Below are 22,001 nucleotides of genomic sequence, written 5' to 3'. Positions count from 1 at the left end.
AGTTTTCAGAACTCTTCTCCTCATCCCATACCTGCCCATTTATGTCTCGGTATAAATTCTGCTTTAGAAAATACTTCCATGATTCCTTTAAATAAGTTGTTTTCCTTTAGATTTGTTATACTACCCTGCACTTCACCTTCATAACACTTGACAACATTATTTTCGAAATAGTGGTATGTGGAATCATTTGTCTGACTTCTTTTCTCCCCACTACATTGTAACTTCTTAGCAGGAATTTTATCTGTTTGAACAAGACCACATAGGCAGAGGAGGAGCTTTAAAAATACATGTTTCGGGCTTCCCTGGTGGCGCAGTGGTTGAGAATCTGCCTTCCAATGCAAGGGACACGGGTTCGAGCCCTGGTCTGGGAAGATCCCACATGCCGTGGAGCAACTAAGCCCGTGAGCCACAACTACTGAGCCTGCGCATCTGGAGCCCGTGCTCCGCAACAAGAGAGGCCGCGACAGTGAGAGGCCCGCGCACCGCGATGAAGAGTGGCCCCCTCTCGCCGCAACTAGAGAAAACCCTCTCACAGAAACGAAGACCCAACACAGCTAAAAATAATAAATTAATTAATTAATTAATTAATTATTTAAAAATACATGTTTCATTTTGAGTCCATGAACTTGCTTTAGGTGTTCCATGCAGAAAAGCAAAGCATCCTAACAGAGAAAATGTCAGTGGGCTTCTCTGTGAAATTTGGTACCAAACTATAAGTTCTATTTCCCAGTTGAAACATGCAGGTAGAGCGCATTACCTAACTCAGTCTCCTTCTCACGCTCATGATTAATCCAAGATGAGGGTGCAATTACACCTTCCTTCCACTGCTCGCTCTTCTCTCTCCTCATCTGGCCGGAGAGAGGAACGGAGTCTCAGCCCTTCTCAGCTCTGTGAACTCCAAGTGGATCTGCAGACAGCGCTGCAGCTGGCGGTGGGGAACACTGCCCATTACACCTGCTGTGGTGTCACTTCTCATCAAATCAGTGCTCCCGTTTACAGTTTTAAGTGAGCAAAAGTTTTGGGACATGTCACCTGTACTCTTGTAAAGGCCGTAAAGAGGACAGGATATAAAGAGACCATCAGTAGAGATAAATTTTAAAAACCACAGGAAACAAGAAAGTATTCAGGAAGTAAACATGGGTTGAATATTTAAAAGGGCGATTTTCCGTTTTGGAATATTTGTTACAATGATTGATTTTCAAGTGGGGTCCTTCTTAGGGTAATATATTTCATGGTGTTCTCCTGTGTGGAAATGACACTGAAAGCACAGATCCCGTGGCAATCAAATTTATCAAAAGCGAATTTGTTTTCATTTCATCTGGTATTAATGGCTCTACAGGAGCCAGGGGAAGGTTTGTTCTTGATTAAGAGATGGAAATTCAAAGCAATTTGGTGTTAGGTTTAATATAAAAACCTGCAAACAAATTTTAGATGGAAACTTTGAACCAGGAATAGTTATAAGTGAAAATATCAGTATGACTGGAAACTAACATAAAGCAAATGACTATTTAAATACTAAGAGTTGTGCTGAAAACCAAAAACTAGTGACATATAAGTTATATCTGTAAAAATCATCACCTGTATGAGCGTCACAGCCTCCAAAATCAGAGTAGAAGAAAGCAATGATTAACAGAAATGCTCTTGCAAAAAAACCAACAATTTTGACTGTGGTTTTTTTTCATTATTGACCCTCTCTGAAGCCAGACTCAAGTGTACATATATAGAAATTAAAAGTTTTGGTGGACACTTGTGCCTACAAAGACATTTGGAATTAAGCATGAGGTGCTTCCCATGAGAACAGAGGGCGTAAGAATTACCAGTTTCCTGGTCTAATGCAGATAATAACTCTCAGTTCCCAGTTTTACCCAGAAGAAACTTTTTGGTGGCATCATTCTGCCCAGTGAGTGTCGAGGATAGTTTGTAATGTGTGCGTCATGAGTTCTTTAGCTTCAGAAGAATAAGAACGGGAAAATCCTTCAGGGGGCCATGTACACCGCAGTTAACAGCAAAACATTTCAGCTGTGTCATGGGGGTAAGGCCCTTCCGAATTAGTGGAGACTTTTGGAGCATTTGAGGACATTTCATATTTTACATACTTTTAAGGATGTCTCTGTTACAGGGGATTGAATTGCGACTCTTTCTTCCTCGGTTTCCACTAAACCTCAGGATGACAATTATTGGGACGCCACTGTGACTGTGGGACCCTTGATAACACACACAGACTTTACAAGGGAGAGGAAGGAAAAAAGGCTGGCTGTCTCCTGGGCCCTCAGCAAGACTAAAGATATGAAAAGAAATGTGAGAGGGGATCCAGGGAAGACTGACGCTCCTTTGGGCAGAAGGGAAGTCCCCCTCCCCACCTTTAGGGGGGTCTGGGGTGCATGGTAACTCTCAGTGCTGGGCTTCATGAAAGGGGCTTCACTGGGACCCCCGGGGAGCATGGGCAAACAGGAAGACACAAAGAGCTGGTACTTGGCCCAGGCCTAATGGGGCTGCAGCCCCAGGTGTGACACCATAGAGCCACTGACAAGAGCCACCTCCAGGCAAGCCGTGAGTCCTCCATGGACCACTCTCTGGGCTCCGATCCCATCCACTGGCTGACCTCCAAAGACCAGAAGAAGGTTGCAGCCAAGAGATGGAAGGACCCTCGGTCTCTGGATGACGGCTTGAGGTCAATGTGGAGAAGACTGGGGCTTCAGGGAGAAAACGAAAATGGAAATACAGGTTTATTGTGTGAAGCCAGTAGATTCTGTGGTTGTTTTTTAAATCAGTTAGCCTACTTGATTAATAAACATACGTAGGTGGAGACTCAAGACAACTGCTCACTAAGGAAGGCCAAATGCCAACTGTCAGGAGTGAAATTGGGAGACACAGCAACTTGGATCTGTTTTGTTTTTTTTTTTTTGATTTTTGAATTTTATTTTATTTATTTTTTATACAGCAAGTTCTTATTAGTTATCCATCTTATACATATTAGTGTATACATGTCAATCCCAATCTCCCAATTCATCCACCACCACCCAACCCCCAACACTTTCCCCACTTGGTGTCCATGTTTGTTCTCTACATCTGTGTCTCTATTTCCGCCCTGCAAACCGGTTCATCTGTACCATTTTTCTAGGTTCCACGTATATGCGTTAATATACGATATTTGTTTTTCTCTTTCTGACTTACTTCACTCTGTATGACAGTCTCTAGATCCATCCACATCTCTACAGATGACCCAATTTCGTTCCTTTTTATGGCTGAGTAATATTCCATTGTATATATGTACCACATCTTCTTTATCCATTCATCTGTCAACGGGCATTTAGGTTGCTTCCGTGACCTGGCTATTGTAAATAGTGCTGCAATGAACATTGGGGTGCCTGTGTCTTTTTGAATTATAGTTTTCGCTGGGTATATGCCCAGTAGTGGGATTGCTGGGTCATATGGTAATTCTATTTTTAGTTTTCTAAGGAACTGTTGTCCATAGTGGTTGTATCAATTTACATTCCCACCAACAGTGCAAGAGAGTTCCCTTTTCTCCACACCCTCTCCAGCATTTGTTGTTTGTAGATTTTCTGATGATGCCCATTCTAACTGGTGTGAGGTGACACCTCATTGTAGTTTTGATTTGCATTTCTCTAATAATTAGTGATGTTGAGCAGCTTTTCATGTGCTTCTTGCCCATCGGTATGTCTTCTTTGGAGAAATGTCTATTTAGGTCTTCTGCCCATTTTTGGATTGGGTTGTTTGTTTTTTTAATATTGAGCTGCATGAGCTGTTTATATATTTTGGAGATTAATCCTTTGTCCGTTGATTCATTTGCAAATATTTTCTCCCATTCTGAGGGTTGTCTTTTTGTCTGGTTTGTAGTTTCCTTTGCTTTGCAAAAGCTTTGAAGTTTCATTAGGTCCCATTTGTTTAGTTTTGTTTTTATTTCCATTACTCTAGGAGGTGGATCAAAAAAATCTTGCTGTGATTTATGTCAAAGAGTGTTCTTCCTGTGTTTTCTTCTAAGAGTTTTATAGTGTCCCATCTTACATTTAGGTCTCTAATCCATTTTGAGTTTATTTTTGTGTATGGTGTTAGGGAGTGTTCTAATTTCATTCTTATACATGTAGCTGTCAAGTTTTCCCAGCACCACTTATTGAAGAGACTGTCTTTTCTCCATTGTATATCCTTGCCTCCTTTGTCATAGATTAGTTGACCATAGGTGTGTGGCTTTATCTCTGGGCTTTCTATCTTGTTCTGTTGATCTATGTTTCTGTTTTTGTGCCAGTGCCATATTGTCTTGATTACTGTAGCTTTATAGTATAGTCTGAAGTCAGGGAGTCTGATTCCTCCAGCTCCGTTTTTTTCCCTCAAGACTGCTTTGCCTATTCGGGGTCTTTTGTGTCTCCATACAAATTTTAAGATTTTTTTGTTCTAGTTCTGTAAAAAATGCCACTCTTAATTTAATAGGGATTGCACTGAATCTGTAGATTGCTTTGGGTAGTATAGTCATTTTCACAATATCAATTCTTCTAATCCAAAAACATGGTATATCTCTCCATCTGTTTGTGTCATCTTTGATTTCTTTCATCAGTGGCTTATAGTTTTCTGAGTACAGGTCTTTTACTTCCCTAGGTAGGTTTATTCCTAGGTATTTTATTCTTTTTGTTGCAATGGTGAATGGGATTGTTTCCTTAATTTCTCTTTCTGAACTTTTGTTGTTAGTGTATAGGAATGCAAGAGATTTCTGTGCGTTAATTTTGTATCCTGCAACTTTACCAAACTTGGACCTTTAATGAGGTTTTTCTTAGAGTCATTGTGAGCCAACTTTTGGCTTTTGGATGCTCTGGGCACCAAGCATTCCATCTTTGTAGGGTTTGCCTTTCACCGGGGGCTGGAAGGTGGGTGGTCCTGGCGTCCAGTAGTTATGCAATGTCACCTTGAATTCCCTACTTCCCTGCCCTTGACAGCCTTCAGGAGCTGAGGTCATGACTATGTGGATTTCCTGTGGCTTCTTGTCTCTTCTTCTAGGTAACTTTTCTTGCTTTTTAAAATATGGAATATTATCCCCTTATAACAGCTTCAGAGCCCAAGGGAATGACAACAGTTCTCCAAATGCAGAATTTTCTGAAGAACCCTTTCCCCTACAACACACATGTATGTACAGCCTATTTATATAAAAAAGTATCCAAAATGCTTAATATTTTGCAGTATTAAGATTGATTATTTTATTCAACAATAATGTGGGTGCACCACAACAGGGAATTTGCTGGGTGGACCAGTTCTGATTATCATATAAGACCTGGTTTGATGCAATTCAGCCTAATAGAGCCCTCAAGATAAGTTCAGTAAGAAAACCACTCTTCACAATGTGACAGAATTTATACACTTTCAACCCATTGTTTTAGATCAGGGACCTCCAGCCTCTTTGTTTGCAGAAATCTTAAAAGATCAAAACCTCCAATTGAATTTGGTTTTATTCCATTTTTCTTTAGAGATTTGAACTTCCCCCTTTGGAATTTATCAATAGTTTCATTCTCTTTCATTTTCTTTAGACTTTAGAAACTAAGGGGTGACATCAGGAAAATGTCATCTGGGCCAGCTCTGGAGCCTTCTTTTGAAGCAGCACACGCTCCCTGGGGCTGTAGGAAAAGGCAAGCTAGCAGGTATGCCAGGATGTCTGTCGATGACTAATTCAAAGGAAAGAGAAGACACATCTGATGCATTCTTATTATACAACAAAAATTGAAATAAATGCATAGATTTATTCACCTTTGATATTTTCTTATGAGAAAACATCAAGATTTTCTTCTGCCATTGTAATGATCTGGTAAACGACGTAAAATCCAGGTTATATTGTGCTGTCAGATCATACAAAAATGATATTTTAGACATAGATTTTTTTTTAAAGTCTGAAAAGTGATCTGAGAAATTAGAACAGGTGATAGAGATGTATTATAGGCAATCCAATAAGACTTACCCTTTGAAAAAGTCATCTTTAAAGTTTTACAAAGCATCCTGGATTTTAGAGAAACTTACTGAAACCACAATAATGGAACATCCCAGGGGTCCACGGTACTTAGGTAAAGAGAAAAACTACAAAGGTAATTCTTCCAGGCTGTAACTCAGCATGCTACAACCCCTTGCTAGGTGGGTAACTTTGTAACTCATATGGGTAGAACACTGTAGAATTTGTTTGATAAAGTCATTGCTTAGGAATAAGATGTAAAGGAAGTACAATGGGGATAAAGAATATATTTTTCAGTGTTTTGAAAGCAGTGCTACTGTTTTGGGAAACCATGAACGTTGTGGAGTATATACCATTGCACAATAAATAGAAATATTATGGCTTTCATCTCCGTTACCTGGATTTTTATGTGAAGTTAAAAGCAATTTGAAAAATGTAATGAAATTACATTGAACTTTTACTTGGAACACCGTGTTTGTTTGGGTTTTTTTCCAGCTTTGAATGTTTTTTGTTGAAAATTTCCCAATGAGAATTAAAATAAAAATAAAACTTTTAAACTTCTAACTAAAGACATACATTTAAAAGTTGGGACAAAATTAGCAGTGCAGAGTAATAGCGAGGGGGTAAAATGTGTCCCATTGTAGAATGTTATTATGTAATAACTTCATGTCCTTTACTGTGATAGGAGTTGAGTTTGATGTCTGGCTGAAAATGGACAGGAATAGAATTTTCCCAGAAATGTATCCAACCTTCTAGACTATGGAATTCAGAATATACTTTTTGTCCAAGTTGTGTAATGTTTCTGTGTGAAGTTCATTTACAAATCTAAGATTTTAATTGGCTGTTGCTTTCATTGGGTAGCATAATTCTACTAAATTATATGCCACTATTTAAGAATACTAATGATATATTTTTCCACTGTGGAAAATGCATTTTAAATCATTTTAACCCACTATGAACATTTTGATAGTAGTTTTTAAAGCCCTCTCATAAAGCATTTTTTTAAAGCAATAAGACTGGGCAGTGTCTTAACATAGGGTAATAATTCACACCAATTATATCACTAAATATAAGGTCTCAGGCCTGATAATATATCATAATTCATACCTTATGGTCTGATAGCAATTAAAATACTGTCATTAAATATATTGCAAATATACACAATTGTTGAAATCTTGCTTATGTGGAGTAACATTCCGTGCTTTATTACCCGGAATGGCACCCCTGTTTGTTATCTTGACAATGTTGTAATTGCTAGAGAACCACTCTGAGAGTACCTTTAATATCCCCACAGACTTGGACTTTATGTCATATTATTTTGACTATTATTGTTGTTAATACTCTCCTGGCTATGAAATGCTTTGAGTCTGAGTTGATCTTTCCATCATATAAGTGGAACAGGTACAATCAGCTGCTTGTAAGCCACTGATGAACACACACCGAAATCTCTCCACTGTGGAGAGCAGAAAGCAATGCACAAAATGCTGTACTTACTGAGTCAGGAGACCGTGTGTCAGAAAATCTTCAAGGGGTTTGGCCTTTCGCTCTGGAAGATGCACAACCTTAGATGAGACAAAGGGATTACTAAACAGACTAAATATTTACTATTGCCTGATGCTTGAGTACGTGATGGTCAGGATCAGGTTATAACTACACAAGCCCCACACTGTGACCAGGTTAATAGAACAGAGAGTGTGCCATTTGGATCCATATGTGCCTGGGTGGCTTGCTTCTTGTACACCTTCCCTGTAATAGGCTTCCATCAGAGTTTCACACAGCGGTGTACCCCCCAAAAGATCATTTAGTGAAGTTTTTCAAGATAGACTTCCGTACAATAAGTATAAAATTTCTGTCTATCAAGTTAAAATGGCATGAGCTTTGGAATCATAAAGATGAGTGTTTATATTCTGACAGCCTCCTTAAAGCTCTGAACTTCAACTTCAGGGACGGTACCCAGATGATGAGAATTATCAGGAAGGCATATGTCAGTGTCAGGGTTGGAGTACTACGTGCAAAGCAACCAAAACAGTCACGGCAAGTGCTCAATGCACATTTGCAACAAGTTCTCACAAGTCGAATACCTGGACGGTTCACTTTTCATTCTGGTCTAAATAAAAACACCGTGTGTGTTAGCAGGAGAAATCCAGTTCCCACTTTTAATGCAACCAAGGTCATGAAGTGCCTACAGTGTGAAGGCTTGGCCAAGGAAGCAGGTGTCTCAAGGGAATTGGTGTCGCCGTTACTTAGGGACTGGGGTTAGGAGGTTGGATGTCGGGGAGAGTGCGAAGAAAGAGCAGGGAGTGAGGCTCGGTGGCTGTCCAGCTGGCGGCCGGGCGGACACCCCCCTGAACTTGTTGGGTGACATCAGTCCTGTTGCCACTTAACCATGTCTCAACTACATCTTTTAATTTTCTGCATTCTGATGCTTCCACATCTGTCCCTGGCTGAGGCTGAAGGAACTGCCCCACCCAGGGCTGGCCAAGTCCCAGAGATAGAAGAAAACCCCGACCCTTCCAGAGCCCACAGCCCATCCACCGCCTTCAATCCATCTCTCCCACTCCAGGCCACTATCCCCCCACCCGGGGCCAGCAACCAGAGGACGAGGGGCAGTCTCTGTGCCCAAGAGCGGCTGAAACCATCCAAGCCCGTCAGTCCACACATGCACACCCGCCTCGCCCGTTCCTTCCCAGGAAACCACAGGAAAAGCTCCAGCCCACCAGCTCCCCTGCTTCCTCTGCCTCTGGCCGTGCCCAGGTGCTTCTCCGTGTGGCCTCCCTGGCTCGGTGTGGGACCTGTGAGCATCACAAATCATCCTTTCAATGGAAGTCCTCTCCTGATTTACTGGCCGATTAGTATTCCTAAATAATTACCATATTTTTCCTACAACTGACGTAGGCCTACCTGGTAGTTATGTATGAATAACCATAAAAATCTTTCTTTTAAACCAAACCGCGGATCCTAAAGTTTGCAAGATGCTGTGAGAAGAACACACGAACAGAGGTCTCCTTGCCGCTACTGATCTGATCCAGAAACGGAAGTGTTTGTGGAAAACAACAGTGGCACATAAATAACACCACAGAAGAACAGAGTTGTACCCTTTTATTGGCACAGTAACTTTGCAAAGGCTGGTATGAAAACAAAGTTCCAAGGAGCAAGACACCACGGTCTGAGGCCAACAGAAGCGCATGGATAAGCAAGGCGGGCGCATCACAGGAGGGCTGAGGACATGGAGCAGGTGAGACATGCAGTGGAGCTCAGAGAGGACAAGTGTCTTGTGGGGCAGCACCACGGCTCGGACCGGCAAATCTCAGCATGCTTATCGGTACCGCGTAGACCTTTGACTGGATATGCCCCCTGCACACCCCCAGCTCCCCATGAATCTGAAGCCATATGCATTTAAGGGGGTGCCGCATCATTTCCTGTAGCCTCTACTGAAGTCAGGGGATGAGATTTCAATAAAGAGCTCATAGCCCATGTGCCTGGAACCACAGGGCACAGGAAGGAACCGTCTCCTGATCAGTGAATGAAACACAAGACATCGGACTCCAGCTGTACGTTTGCAGAGCTTGCAACGGTGAAGCTAAAACAACAACACAGCCTCTGGATTTTTCGGTACTCTACATTAAAAAAAAAGGTATGTAGGAAAAGAAGAGTTCTGGAAATGATTTTTTAAAGTCTGTATTTTGAAGAAAGGGAGCACCACCCATTGCATAAAATTATAAAATACAATAACAAACATGTAAGTCATTAACAGGATTGTAATTCCAATAAAACGCAAACACCTACAAAGCAATAAAACCTAGGTCCTGGAGAGTGTATGGGAGTAAAATGACTGGAGGGCAAGAAGCAAGTGGTCGGACGCTATAGAAACCACTCTGCGGTGTAGGCGTCCCCCTCCTCCGTCGTCCTCTCCCTGCTCATCCGCGCTTTGTCCGGCCTTTCTCTCGCTACCTCGGGGTAGCACGGCCCTAGGACCACAGAGCCTGAAGATCAGAGTGCATCCCCGCAGAACGGGTGAGACAACACAGACACGCACACAGAGACACGCACACTCACACACCCAGGGAATCTCGTGTATTTAACTGGGCTGTCCTGTGCTTTTCGTGTAGATACGGACAGAGCCCCTAGCGTGTACCAGGGGCAGCCTCTGTCTGTGAACCTGGCATCCCCAGGCAGCGAGTCTGCAGTCGGGGCCCATCACAGGGTAGTGTCCCAGAACTTGGGGGGCGGCCTGCTGCAGGAGGCCCCCTCGGGCTTCTTCAGGAGCGTGGGCTTCTTGCACGGAGGTGGCGGAGGTGCCCTGGGCTCCGCGTGGTGCAGGATCTGTGGCCAGTCTCCTCTCTCCTCGCAGAGTTTCCGCCTCCAGTCCAGGAGCTCCCGAAGGGCCACGCTCTCATTCTCGGACAGCCTCAGCTGATGGATTACCTGGGGGAGGGAAGCAGGGGGGAAAAAGAGGAGCATCAGATACTGTGAATGGCTGAGAAGTATAAGAGCACCACCTGGATGCCAAAGCTCTGACGGGGTGGAAAGAGACCTTGGACATCCCCTCTAGAACCTCCTGTCTCTGCTGCCCTGGGAAACGGCATCCAATGCAGGTTGGCTGTGAGCTGCCGAATTAGGAGGATGAATGGAACTTGGAAATCAGTTAGGGTAAGTACCCTGGGGAACAGGTGATGTACCTCCAGTGATACAGGAAAGAATCACATGTCTGTTTGCCCTTTGCCCTCTCTTGCTATATACATTCTTACGACATCTTGGACTTTTTCTTCATTGAATGTATCACGATTGTAATTCTGTCTATAACAGATGTTTCTGGATTTCTTCAGCTGCATCCCACTCCAGGATCCACCCCTCTGTCTACGCACAGTTACTAGTCCACACCTTTTAAGGTCATGTGACCCCAACTCTGACCATCACGCATTAGCCCCAGGAATCCACAGACGTGGGAACTTCAGGGGTCTTTGCAGGAGGGCATCACCGCGTGCAAGTGTATCGGCTGCTCGGTCTGGCTTCCTTGGGGTCGCTGAAGAGAGGCAGAGCTTGCCCCCAGGGACAGCTAGGGCATGTGGGGACAGGCAGGCTATTTGCTGTGGGCTCTGCCCTCAGCCAGCGGCCAGTCATCTGGAGCAGCTGCACGCTGCAGAAATCAAATTTTCCGTCACTTCTGTAGTGAGTATGCTGGTTCAACAAAATGAGATTCTGGACATCAGAATGGGACTACTGGGGAGAATTCAGAGGGAACGAGATGGCCTCAAGGCACCTACTACTTTGTTCCCACATCACTTCCATCCTTTCCATCAAGATAAATGAGAATAAAACAAAGCAGGGCATGGTGGTTGGCTTATGTGAGGATAGTCACTTGAAAACAACAAAGCCATCCATGTTCCATATAATTCTAAAGCCAACACCTTCACCTGGACACCCAAGCCTCTTGTTTACCTGAGGAAGAAGATTTTAAAGCCTAGAATCACAGAAATGGGCTGAATGTCAAGAAACGATGTTAAAACACAGAAGCTGGGAGGTCAAACCCATACCTGAAGTACATAACTAGATTTCTGGGCTGGTTATTAGCAAAAGGAATTTCTCCCAATTGAAGCTTAGACAACCAGAGTGCAAAACAGGCCTGTGACCGTCCAATCCCCAAAGCAACCTCCAGGCACTGATAGAAAGTGAGTGGCTAAAGCAGTATACCCCCCTTAAAAGGGGGTTTCTCTCTAGTCTCCAGGACTGCACCAGAATGACCTGGAAGTCAGAATTCTCCTGCTGGGAGACTCTTGTGGAAGCCAGATTGCCTCTACTGTCAGGGAAGTGAGCCAAGAGAGCCGGGTGGAGGGTGTGCATAAAATTAGTTATTTAGTAAACACTTCAGAATGGTAAAGATGCATCAGTACTTTTCTAAGCCCCTTACAAATATTAACTCATGCAATGCTCCCAAGAGCTCTACAAAGCAGTGCTAGCATTTGGCGGATGAGGAAATTGAGGCACAGAGAGGCTAAGTCATTTGCCCAAAGTCACATGGAAAATGGTGGAACCAGGCGGTCTGGTTCCAGAGTCTGTCTTCCTATTGCCCCACTGTGCTTGTCATTTGCCCAATAGCCGGTGTCCAGGACCTGATATACGCCAAAGACCAGCGTCCCTATATCATCTTCCTCTTTACTTCTTTTTCTCATTGGGATTTGAGCGAAATCTGTGTGTTTCTTTCACTAACGTATCTTAGTTCCTCTATTTTCTCCACTAGTGGATGCTGTGTTGATTACATTTAGCTTCAGTCTCGTTTCCTCATTGGATATTGAATATGTGTATACATGTTCCTTGGCACACTCAGCATATAATAGCCATCTCTGAAAAATACAGTCCTTGGACTTATTCTTATGAGAGAATATTTAATTGATCATCTCAGTAGATTATTTTCCCAACACTTCCTTGAGATACCATCTTTCTGAAGTAACACAACTTAATACTGATCTATTTAGAAACAAAACAAGGAACTTCTACTTCTGCCTAGGATGTTTAGGTCATGACAGGTTACTGCTCCCATTGCAAAAGTGCAAAAATGGGATACATTACCAAAAATCATAATTTTGAAACACCAGAAAGCTCTGGCAAAACTTTGAACTAGAGAAACTAAAATTCTGGATGGGAAGACTCTTTCTGAGTGAATAGAAAATCAAATAATTAACAGCTACTATTTTTTTCTCCTGGGGACATTTGCTAATTCTGAATTCTTCTGTAGGTCTAGAGAGCCCTTTCTAAAAGAAAGAAAATCCATACCATATTTTGCAGTTGCATGGGAACAAGAGACACAATTTGAAAACTTGAGGACCCTCAAATGCATGGTCATTTTCCCCAAAGGACATTTGTTGAGTTCTTCAACTATATGAGCGAGTGGTGCCTTGATTCAAGAGCTTATAAAAAAGCAGAGTAAAATCTCCTATAGTGATAGAGGTGCTTCGGAAGCAAAAGTATGACAGGGGAGATGACAGCCTCAAGCGCGTGACTAGTCTCATCTTCAAGACTTGCAGATTTTGAAACTGAGTGGGGTGCACAGCTGAATGGGGCCAGGGGCTCTGAAGGGCAGAGCTGGAGCTACTGTAATGTTTCAGTGCTGATGAACAAACACCTGTCAGGTTCTCAGTGCAGCCTGAGGATGAGGGGAGAACCAGAGGGAGGCTGGTTTTCCATCACTGTGGAATATTTGATTGGATTGAGGTGACCACCTCTTACCTTTGCTTCCTAACACAGGATGGTGGAATCGCCTCAGGTAGAAAACATCGTCAGTAGTGTCTATAGTTTGTTTACACACAATGCTTAGCATGCAATTAGAAATTACTATACATGGGAAGAGACAAGGAAATCTACCCCAAATCAAAAGATAAAACAGATTCACAGATGATCCAGGTTTAGAGTTAGCAGATAAAGACTTTAAAATACCTGTGATTAAATGTTTAAAAGGACAGAGAAAAAGATGGACAAATGAAAGATATAGCAGAGTAGACATAAACAGAAAAGGAGTAGCAGAAGTATTGATAGAAGAGATATAAAGAAAGTGGCAAAGCAATATTCAGAGATAAGTTTCCAAAACTTGTGAATGGCACCCACATACATATTAAGAAGTTTGGTAAACCACGATAAATACACTCCACCATCAACAATAAGAAAAGAAGGCAGATCATATTAAAAATGCCAAAGGTCAATGACAAAGAAAAATGTTTTCAAAATCTACAAGAAAAAACACAATACCTTCAAGGGAGCAACAATGAGAATGAAAGCTGACTTCTAAACAGAAATACTGGAAGCCAGCAAACAATGAATCACAAGTTAAAGTACTGAAAGAAAGTAATTCAACCTAGGATTCTAGACTCAAAAAAAAATATCCCTCAAAAATGAAAGTGAGGGCTTCCCTGGTGGCGCAGTGGTTGAGAATCTGCCTGCTAATGCAGGGGACACGGGTTCGAGCCCTGGTCTGGGAAGATCCCACATGCCGCGGAGCAGCTAGGCCCGTGAGCCACAACTACTGAGCCTGCGCGTCTGGAGCCTGTGCTCCGCAACAAGAGAGGCCGCGATGGTGGGAGGCCCGAGCACCGCGATGAAGAGTGGCCCCCGCTTGCCGCAACTAGAGAAAGCCCTCGCACAGAAACGAAGACCCAACACAGCCAAAAATAAAAATACATATACAAATAAATAAATAAATAAAAGATTACTATTAAAAAAATAAAAAATGAAAGTGAAATAAAATGTTTTTGGACAAACAAGAACGAGGAAGTTTGCTATCACAGGTCTTGATTATTTTTTTTAAGGTGAAGAAAATGATCCTAGCTGAAAAAAAAAAAAGGAAATTTAAGAGAGGATTAAGGACACTGGAATTAAATCCATGGGTAAATACAAGTTATGCGTTTGGAAAATGTCTTATAGACTTTAAGTCATATGTAGAACAACGCGCCAACAAAAACTGCAAAAGTCAGGAGGGGTTACATGGAGTTCAGAGGTTCTGAGGTTCTAGCAGTATTAGGAAAATGACAGAAGTAATACAATTTAAGATGAAATAAATCAAGGATTCATGCTTTATTCTCTAGGAACGTACAAAAAGAACATACAAAAAGAATAATAATAGAATGTGTAATTAATAAATTATTATGAAATAATAAATTTCAATTAATCTAAAAGAAAGATGCAAATATCTATATCTATATCTATGTCTGTATCCATAAATGGAGGCCAATTCCTAACAAAACAGAGTAAAGCATAAAAACAGAATCCAAATCTCCACCCCGCAGTTGGTGCTGTTCTTCTGCAGCCGGCTGGCATGTGCTGTATTTATTTTCATGCTGTTGTGACCACACACTCTGTCCTCTTATCAACCACAAAATGCACCTATTCTATAGTTATTCTCAATCCTAAACTCTTTTCAGCAGCTTTTCATAATGACCAAAAATATACACTAGGTGTGACCCTCTGCTAAGACCTTCGTTAACAGGAAAGATTTAGAGGTGGAGTCACTCCACAGAAGCAGCCCAATCTACTGAGAGTGACTTTCAGGAGCTGCTGATCTGAATTAGGCTTGTGGGGAGGGATTTTGACATAAAATGTCCCAAATCCCCTGAGTCACTGCTTCACTGAAAAAAAAAAAAAAAAAATGCTCTCTATCCTTTCAAAGCTTCTCAACGTTTACTAAAAATATCTGAATTCCCAAGCACATTCTAAAAGGTGAAACGTATACACACAAAGCATTAGAAAGCACTTTCTTAATGAGGGTATCGATGTCTTGAATAATGTAGTGGGTACAGAAGAACACCATCTTTGAATCAACCACCAAGAGCTCTCCATGCTTCCTTGAGAAGCAAAAATTTGACTGATGTTTGCAAAAATCAAACTAATGCTCAGAATACACTCTCCTTTTGAGAGATCCCATGAAACTTTGTATTACAGAGATTAATAGGTATTGAGTAAAATCTAATAGGTATAGAAAGGTAGCTGCTGGAATGGCATAAATGAGATGCTAAAATATTAACAGTATTGATCTCCATTTAAAAAAAACACAAGGAATCTTCACAGGTTATGCCTTAAATGAAGGTTAAAATTCTGGGTAAGGATATTTGATAGGTCACTACTTTCAACACAATGAAGTTCGAAGGGTAGTTTAAAATAATGATCTGTGAGACAATAAACGGATGAGAAGATGAGGACAGGATGTCCTGACTAATGATGGTTAATCTGCTTTGTTTAGATTTATTAAATGTATCAGGTTATGAGGCACAAGAGTCATATTTGTCACAGGCAGTGAAAGAGCTTTACTATTTCAGAATAGCAACCAAATACAGCTATGAATGTTATTTAAATTGTGGTCGAGAAATAGATGAGGAATAAAAAGTATCTGCAATATTATCTAGCACGGTAAAAACATCTAAATCAGTGTTTTGTCATTCTTTAAATTTCGTGTCCTATCTGTAGTAACAAAAACCATTACAGCTTCCCTTACCATTATTTGTTATTTCACAATAAATTAAATATTATCATTAAAAAGGCAATAATGATCTTGTAACACAAAATAGCTTTGGTATCGAAAGGGAACCATTTCTTTTCATAAAGAGAAGCGACTCTGGTGCTTAAGGATGCCGCTGGCAGTGTGGGCCTGGAGTCAGCTGGCTTCACCCAGGTCTCATTGATCCTGATTTGTTTGGAGATTAAAGGATGTCATATTGGTGTCTTTTAACTTAAATGCTGCTCCCCATTGCTTTAAAAGCTATATCTACAGCCCATGCCACCACTTCAGATAGTTACTTCCTTACCTATTTTATTTTCTGGCATGTTTATAGACTAGTGTTTGTACATGAAGACATTCTCTTTCAGAACCAGAAGGCAAGAGCTGTAGCTGGGAAAGTAAGAAGTGTTCCACACCTAGGAACCTCTGGGTTCTACGTGGCACCACCTTTGTGTGCCATGAAAATGACTAAAGCCCTGCTTTTAAAGGAATTTTTAGACATGCCAATGACGTCAGTGCCTTAACATGCTGCACGGGGCATGGAGATGGAGTAGGTCAACGAGAGGGAGGTTTTTTAAAAAATTTTTTTTCACTGTTTACCTGGGGAAGGGGGCTCTATGGAGGAAGGTCTGGAGAGACTTCACAGAGGTGGTAACTTTGATCTGAATTTTAAAAAATGAAATGGGCACCGGGTAGAAAGGGGGAAAGAAGGCACTTCCACGGGGCTTGATGTAGACAAGCACCAGTAATGACACTGAACTTCATTCTCTAACAGGGAATCACAAACCCATGGGGACTTTGATTCTGGTGTGAACAGGGGTGGGATGGTTGACAAACCAGGACTCTCCAGCCAGGGTGCCTGGAGTGGAATCCTGAATCTGGCACCTAATGGTTGTGTGACCTTAAGCAAGCCCATCAGCTTCCTCACCTGTAAAGTGGGTGCAAAGTAATCATCTACCGCAAAAGGACAGATCTGGGCTACTTAAGAGTGCCCTAAAAATGTAATGAGTGCTCTATAAATGCGGGCGATTATGATTGTGCCATGGTTAACTCTTTGACTTGAGAAAATCCCTAAACATTCTGAATTATGATTATCCTGATGACTCAATCAGATAATGTTAAAGGAAAGTACTTCTCACAATTTGTGGCCCTATAAAAATATACAATAGTCTTTTCCTTCCTTAGTAACAAGAAGATTTCAAAATACTGAGCAACACGCTAGACTTATAACATAACTAGGATTTATATATGATTTACAACTAAAGAAAGTTATGCAAGAAGAAGGTCTACAAGTTTTTTGAATTTTAGAGTAAGATATAAAGGGCAGTAGTGAGTAGTTTAAACAACAGTTAAATGTTTTGGAAACTGGGATTTGTATATGTATTTTCAGGGGTCCTCAAGTTCTTGGGACAGCCTCAAATGTTTTGCTTTTTTATTTGTATGTGCTTCGGATCACTTGAATACCTACTTTTTAAGCTAGCGCTCAGTGAGATTTAATTTTCTGACTTCGGTTTTTATTTACAAGCAGATTGACACAGGTAATATTGTTTATCTTGTTTCAGGTTAATGAGAAAAAGGTAGATGGATTTGATATTCAAATAAGGCACTTTCCTCCAATAAAAAGCTAAGTGATTTGACATCGTAGGGTAGGTTGCCTAGCCGTTCAAATAGAAGTGATAGACTGGGACCAATCAAAGGCACAAGATGGCAGATCTGTACCAAAGTTCATGGATTTGAGTCAGTACCAGATTCATATTTTCAACAGTAATTTCAGCTAAAGAAAATCATACCTAACATAAATGTTGTGAATTTTAATGTTTTCTTGCTTTTGTAGGTTTTTGTTTCACTCAATTTGTAAATTGGCTTTGATTTTATAGCTGTAGTAAAAGCTAAAAGGATAAAGAGATTTTATGTAACGATATGTGTATACACTTAATTAACATTATAATGAAATAATTTAAGAAATGTTAAGAGTCAAGGATGACTTTTTATTATTTAAAAAGGGTCATATATATTATAATATGCAAGTGGGAGGAAAATGCTGATCTAAGTGGGTAGAATTCCCTGTGAGTAAAATTAGTCACTGCTTGACGAGACTATGGGTGTCCTTTAGAGTCTAAAACTGGTAAATTAGTAAATTAATCTCTGCCCAGCACAATGCATCCAATGCACTTACGTAGAGGGTCTGGATGGAGTCAGTGTATGAATGCCAAGATGCATGTTTGAGAAAAGGGACAAATGTCATCACAGTGTATTAGACTTGTGGTTTCACTTTTTTGTAAACTTGGGGGGCAATTGAGCACCACACCTCCATCAATTTCTGGGAAGGGAAAGGAAGAGAGTGCCTTTGAGCAATGCCAGACGGACTGTGGATGAATTCTCAGACTTGAGATGTAATTCACATCTCACAGATTCAGATAAGACCCTTTCAAACACTGTAAAGCCCTGGGAACGTACTAAAAATGCTCTGCTGCTCTGAAATCACACAGGGTGTGAGGCGTCCCGGACTCATTAGTTACTCTGAATTCAGACCTGCCTACATGGGTTTGAATGGTTGGTGAGAGGGGTCATTGAAGAGCGTGGGACAGTCACCCTAGACTTCAGGGTGGCCAAACGATGCAAGGCCTTGAGCAATCAAATAGGCTTATCCTATTCTACCGTCTGAATGTGTGTCCCCCAGATTCACATGTTGGGGTCCTACACCCAAAGTGATGGTATTTGTCATAAAGCTTTTGGGAGGTGATTGGGTCATGAGGGTGGAGCCCTCATGAATGGGATTAGTGCTCTTATAAAAGAGACCTCACAGAGCTCCCTCACCCCTTCTGCCCTGTAAGGACACAGCCAGAAGTCTGTGACCTGAAAAACAGACTTCACCCAACCACTCTGGCACCCTGATCTTAGACTTCCAGCCTCGAGAACTGTGAGAAATAGAATTCTGTTGCTTATAAGCCACCCAGTCTGTGGCATTTTGTTACAGCAGCCAGAATGGACTAAGACATCTTATGCCCAGAATTATTATTTTTGGATGTCATGGGGAAAAATGGTACTATTCTATAACAGGTGCAAAACTCAGGCTTCTAGAAAAGGGCACACACTATTCTGTCAGCTTAAATGTCTTTGAAAACAAATTGTTTGGTGGAGGATCTAATAATACACTTGGAAATTATTCTGTGATTTTTATTTGAAAATTTGACACCTGGAAGAGATCTGGAAACTTCAGAGCTTAGGGTCCACTTGGATTAAGTATTTACTGGGAGCTGGGATAATGTGACTCCTCCAGCACCACTGGAAAGCAACACCTGAGTCACTGCAGGTAGGCTGCACTTAAGGGGTGGTCAGCATTTTAAATTGACACCCTCCTGTCAGTTTAGACCCCCTAAAATGTGGCCTTGCTTGCATATATAGCTCCACTTTCTCCATTCTGCCCTTATGGAAGGATGGAGCAAGGGAGGAGCTAAGCCATCCATGTTCAGTAAACAGCCATGCCTCTGATCAGCCCATATCAAGCTCCCAGAACATGTGAACAGACACATAGATGATCACAGTCTGAAGTCATTTCCCTATGGGCTAGGATCCTCATCCTGGAACGAAATCCCTTCCTTTCAGCAGATTTTTAACAAGAAGATTCCTTAATTGAAATTAATCCTTAGAAAATAGTGTTACTTAAGACACTGGTGATTACGACCTGGACAACTCAGGATGGGGTTAAAAATAATGTGTGTCTTTTTTCCCTGTTATTGAGAAAAATCTTGTTGATTTGGTATTTAAAAGTCATGAATCTAGACTCCATCCTCTTCACCACCCCCCAACTCCAGATTTGTAAACTGTTTCATGTCTTCTAATGTCTAGGAGACAGCAATTAGACGTGAAGATAGAATTTGACTAAGTGACCTCTTGCAAGTTCTACATCCCTAAGTGGGACTTTTATAATCTGTGCACTTACCTTCAGGGGTTAAAAACCACAAAATCTCTCACAACTCAGAAGGAAGCACAACATTATGTAAAGGCTTAATGAGGTTTATTACATATATATCTACTTGCTAATTTTTAATGGTTTTCTATTGTGTCATTAACAGAGTCCTATGACATGAACTAATTAAAAAATGAGATACAAATTTTCCTCACTTCCTGTGGCTATGCATTTCTATGAATAATATTAATAAATATAAATTAATAATTTGCTGCTGATTTTTACCTTAAGTCTTTTCCTTCTAGGATAAAAATAGTCTTTGTTAAATAATTCATATGTAAAATCATGTTGCTGTTCATTTGTCACAGCATTGATTTTTCTATTGACTATTCACCCAAAGGTGAAAAGAGGCATTTACTGACATTTATGGAAATTAAAAGAAGACAGCCTCTTGGCTGACTGAATAGTGAATATCAGTGTTTCAAATGCAAATTCCATTTCCACTCATGCTAACAACATGTTGGAGGAAAAGCATTAAAAAATGAAATTTGAAAATCAGTTTGTAAAACCAAAGTTTACCTAAATAGATCCCAATGACATGGCTTAAAATGAAATTTGATTCAAAAAGTCTCTGATTAGAGGGTTGTGTATCTCCATACTTTAGGAAAAAAAATCAAGAAAATGATCTGAAAGCAAAACAGCATTTCTGGTTTAGGCAGAAGAGAGCTGATCCCTCTTAATTCAGAAATAGTCATTTAGACAGCAATCCAATTACGTTCTTTCTTGCTATTTTGTCTCCTTTTTCGCCTACGGGTTAAAAAAGGGAAAATATCCCTTAAAAGGAACAGGTTCTATTGGAAACAAGAGTATATCTGGACAACAGACAGTGAGGGAAGGAAGAGAGGATTTTAATTTTTTTACCTTATCTGTGCAAGTTGACTTCTTTAAAAAAAATTAATCACTGTCCTTTATTTTTATAATAAGTAATATTATATTGGAACACATTTAATATAATTTAAGTGGACATTTATTTGCATTTTGCAGCTGATTTTAAGTCCATAGCTAAGAATAAAAATGGACTCTGATGAGTGGACGCATGTTTCTTCCTACTGATGGAAAGTTATAAAATAGAAATTCATGATTGTGCATCACACGACAGTTAATTCGTGACATTTCACGATATGGATTTTTGTATGAGTTCTGGTCTCTTACCTCAATTCACTTAAAAACATGGCAGTACCAGTATTAGTGACTAGAAGATTGTAGCAAAAACTAATAACATATATTTAGAGTACATTTATAGTAATGACATATTACAGTAATGGGTTCAAATACAGAGAATACATGGAAAAACATAAATCTACTATAACGGAAACATGGAAAGTAAGAGTACTACAATTCCTTTAAATATATTTTTCTTGGGATTATATGGCAGGCTCACCACAAATACCAGGAGGTATTATTAAGGACAAATAATCTACTAGATTTTCTCTCTCTAAAGAATAAGTCTGTTTATAAAATTTGCTTCTTCAAAAATCTTCAATGCCGCCACCTTGCCCTAGCCTAAAGAGTCAAGTCCACACATCTTAGCATGTTACAGAAAACCCTGTGTTTTCTGACCACACTAATTATTCCAGCTTCATCATCACTCACCCTCACATAGATTCTATATGTCAATTCAATCAGATGTACCCAGAACACACTCTGTAATTCTATTTATCTTCTCTGTAACAGTCCCAGTTTGTACGCCCAGATACAGAAAGCTTTGAGGTTTCCAGAGCCCATTTCAAGCATCATCTTCATGATCTTGTTTCATATTCTTAAAGCATTTTCACAGGTTATTCTAATAAAATCTTATAACCATGTGAAATAAGCAGGTTAAGGATTATTAGCCTCTTTTCATAGATGCTGAAATTCATCTTTAAAGCCCAAACTCACTTGGCTAGTCAGTGGTAGAGTCTGGATTCAAATCCAAGTACATTGAGTTTAGTCGACCTTCTTAATCACATTGACTTCCAAGAAGTTTTTCTTGTCTGCTAATCAATGAGCACATGTGCTTTCAATGATTATGAGACAGAAAGTGCTGTGATGGGGTCTACGGGACTTAGAATCGTGCAGTATGACCTGCTCCCTCAAAAGGCTTTCATTTGAGTATGAGCAACAGGACA

At 40.7% G+C, this 22,001-nt stretch overlaps 1 protein-coding gene across 2 annotated transcripts in view; it reads right to left on the bottom strand.

Annotated features, from left to right (window-relative positions):
- Positions 1-9,732: 9,732 nt before the first annotated feature.
- MYO16 (myosin XVI) overlaps positions 9,733-22,001 on the bottom strand; it is a 554,921-nt gene continuing 542,652 nt past the window's right edge. For both annotated transcript variants that reach the window (XM_059902572.1, XM_059902571.1), the window contains exon 35: positions 9,733-10,369. In XM_059902572.1, the coding sequence (XP_059758555.1) occupies positions 10,142-10,369 (228 nt within the window). In that variant the 3' untranslated portion in view covers positions 9,733-10,141. The remainder of the gene's footprint in view (positions 10,370-22,001) is intronic.

This window comes from Balaenoptera ricei, chromosome 18 (genome assembly GCF_028023285.1).
Source record: "Balaenoptera ricei isolate mBalRic1 chromosome 18, mBalRic1.hap2, whole genome shotgun sequence".
Lineage (NCBI taxonomy): Eukaryota > Metazoa > Chordata > Mammalia > Artiodactyla > Balaenopteridae > Balaenoptera > Balaenoptera ricei.
Note: the sequence above shows the minus strand (reverse complement) of the source record. Positions and strands in the feature narration are given on the sequence as shown.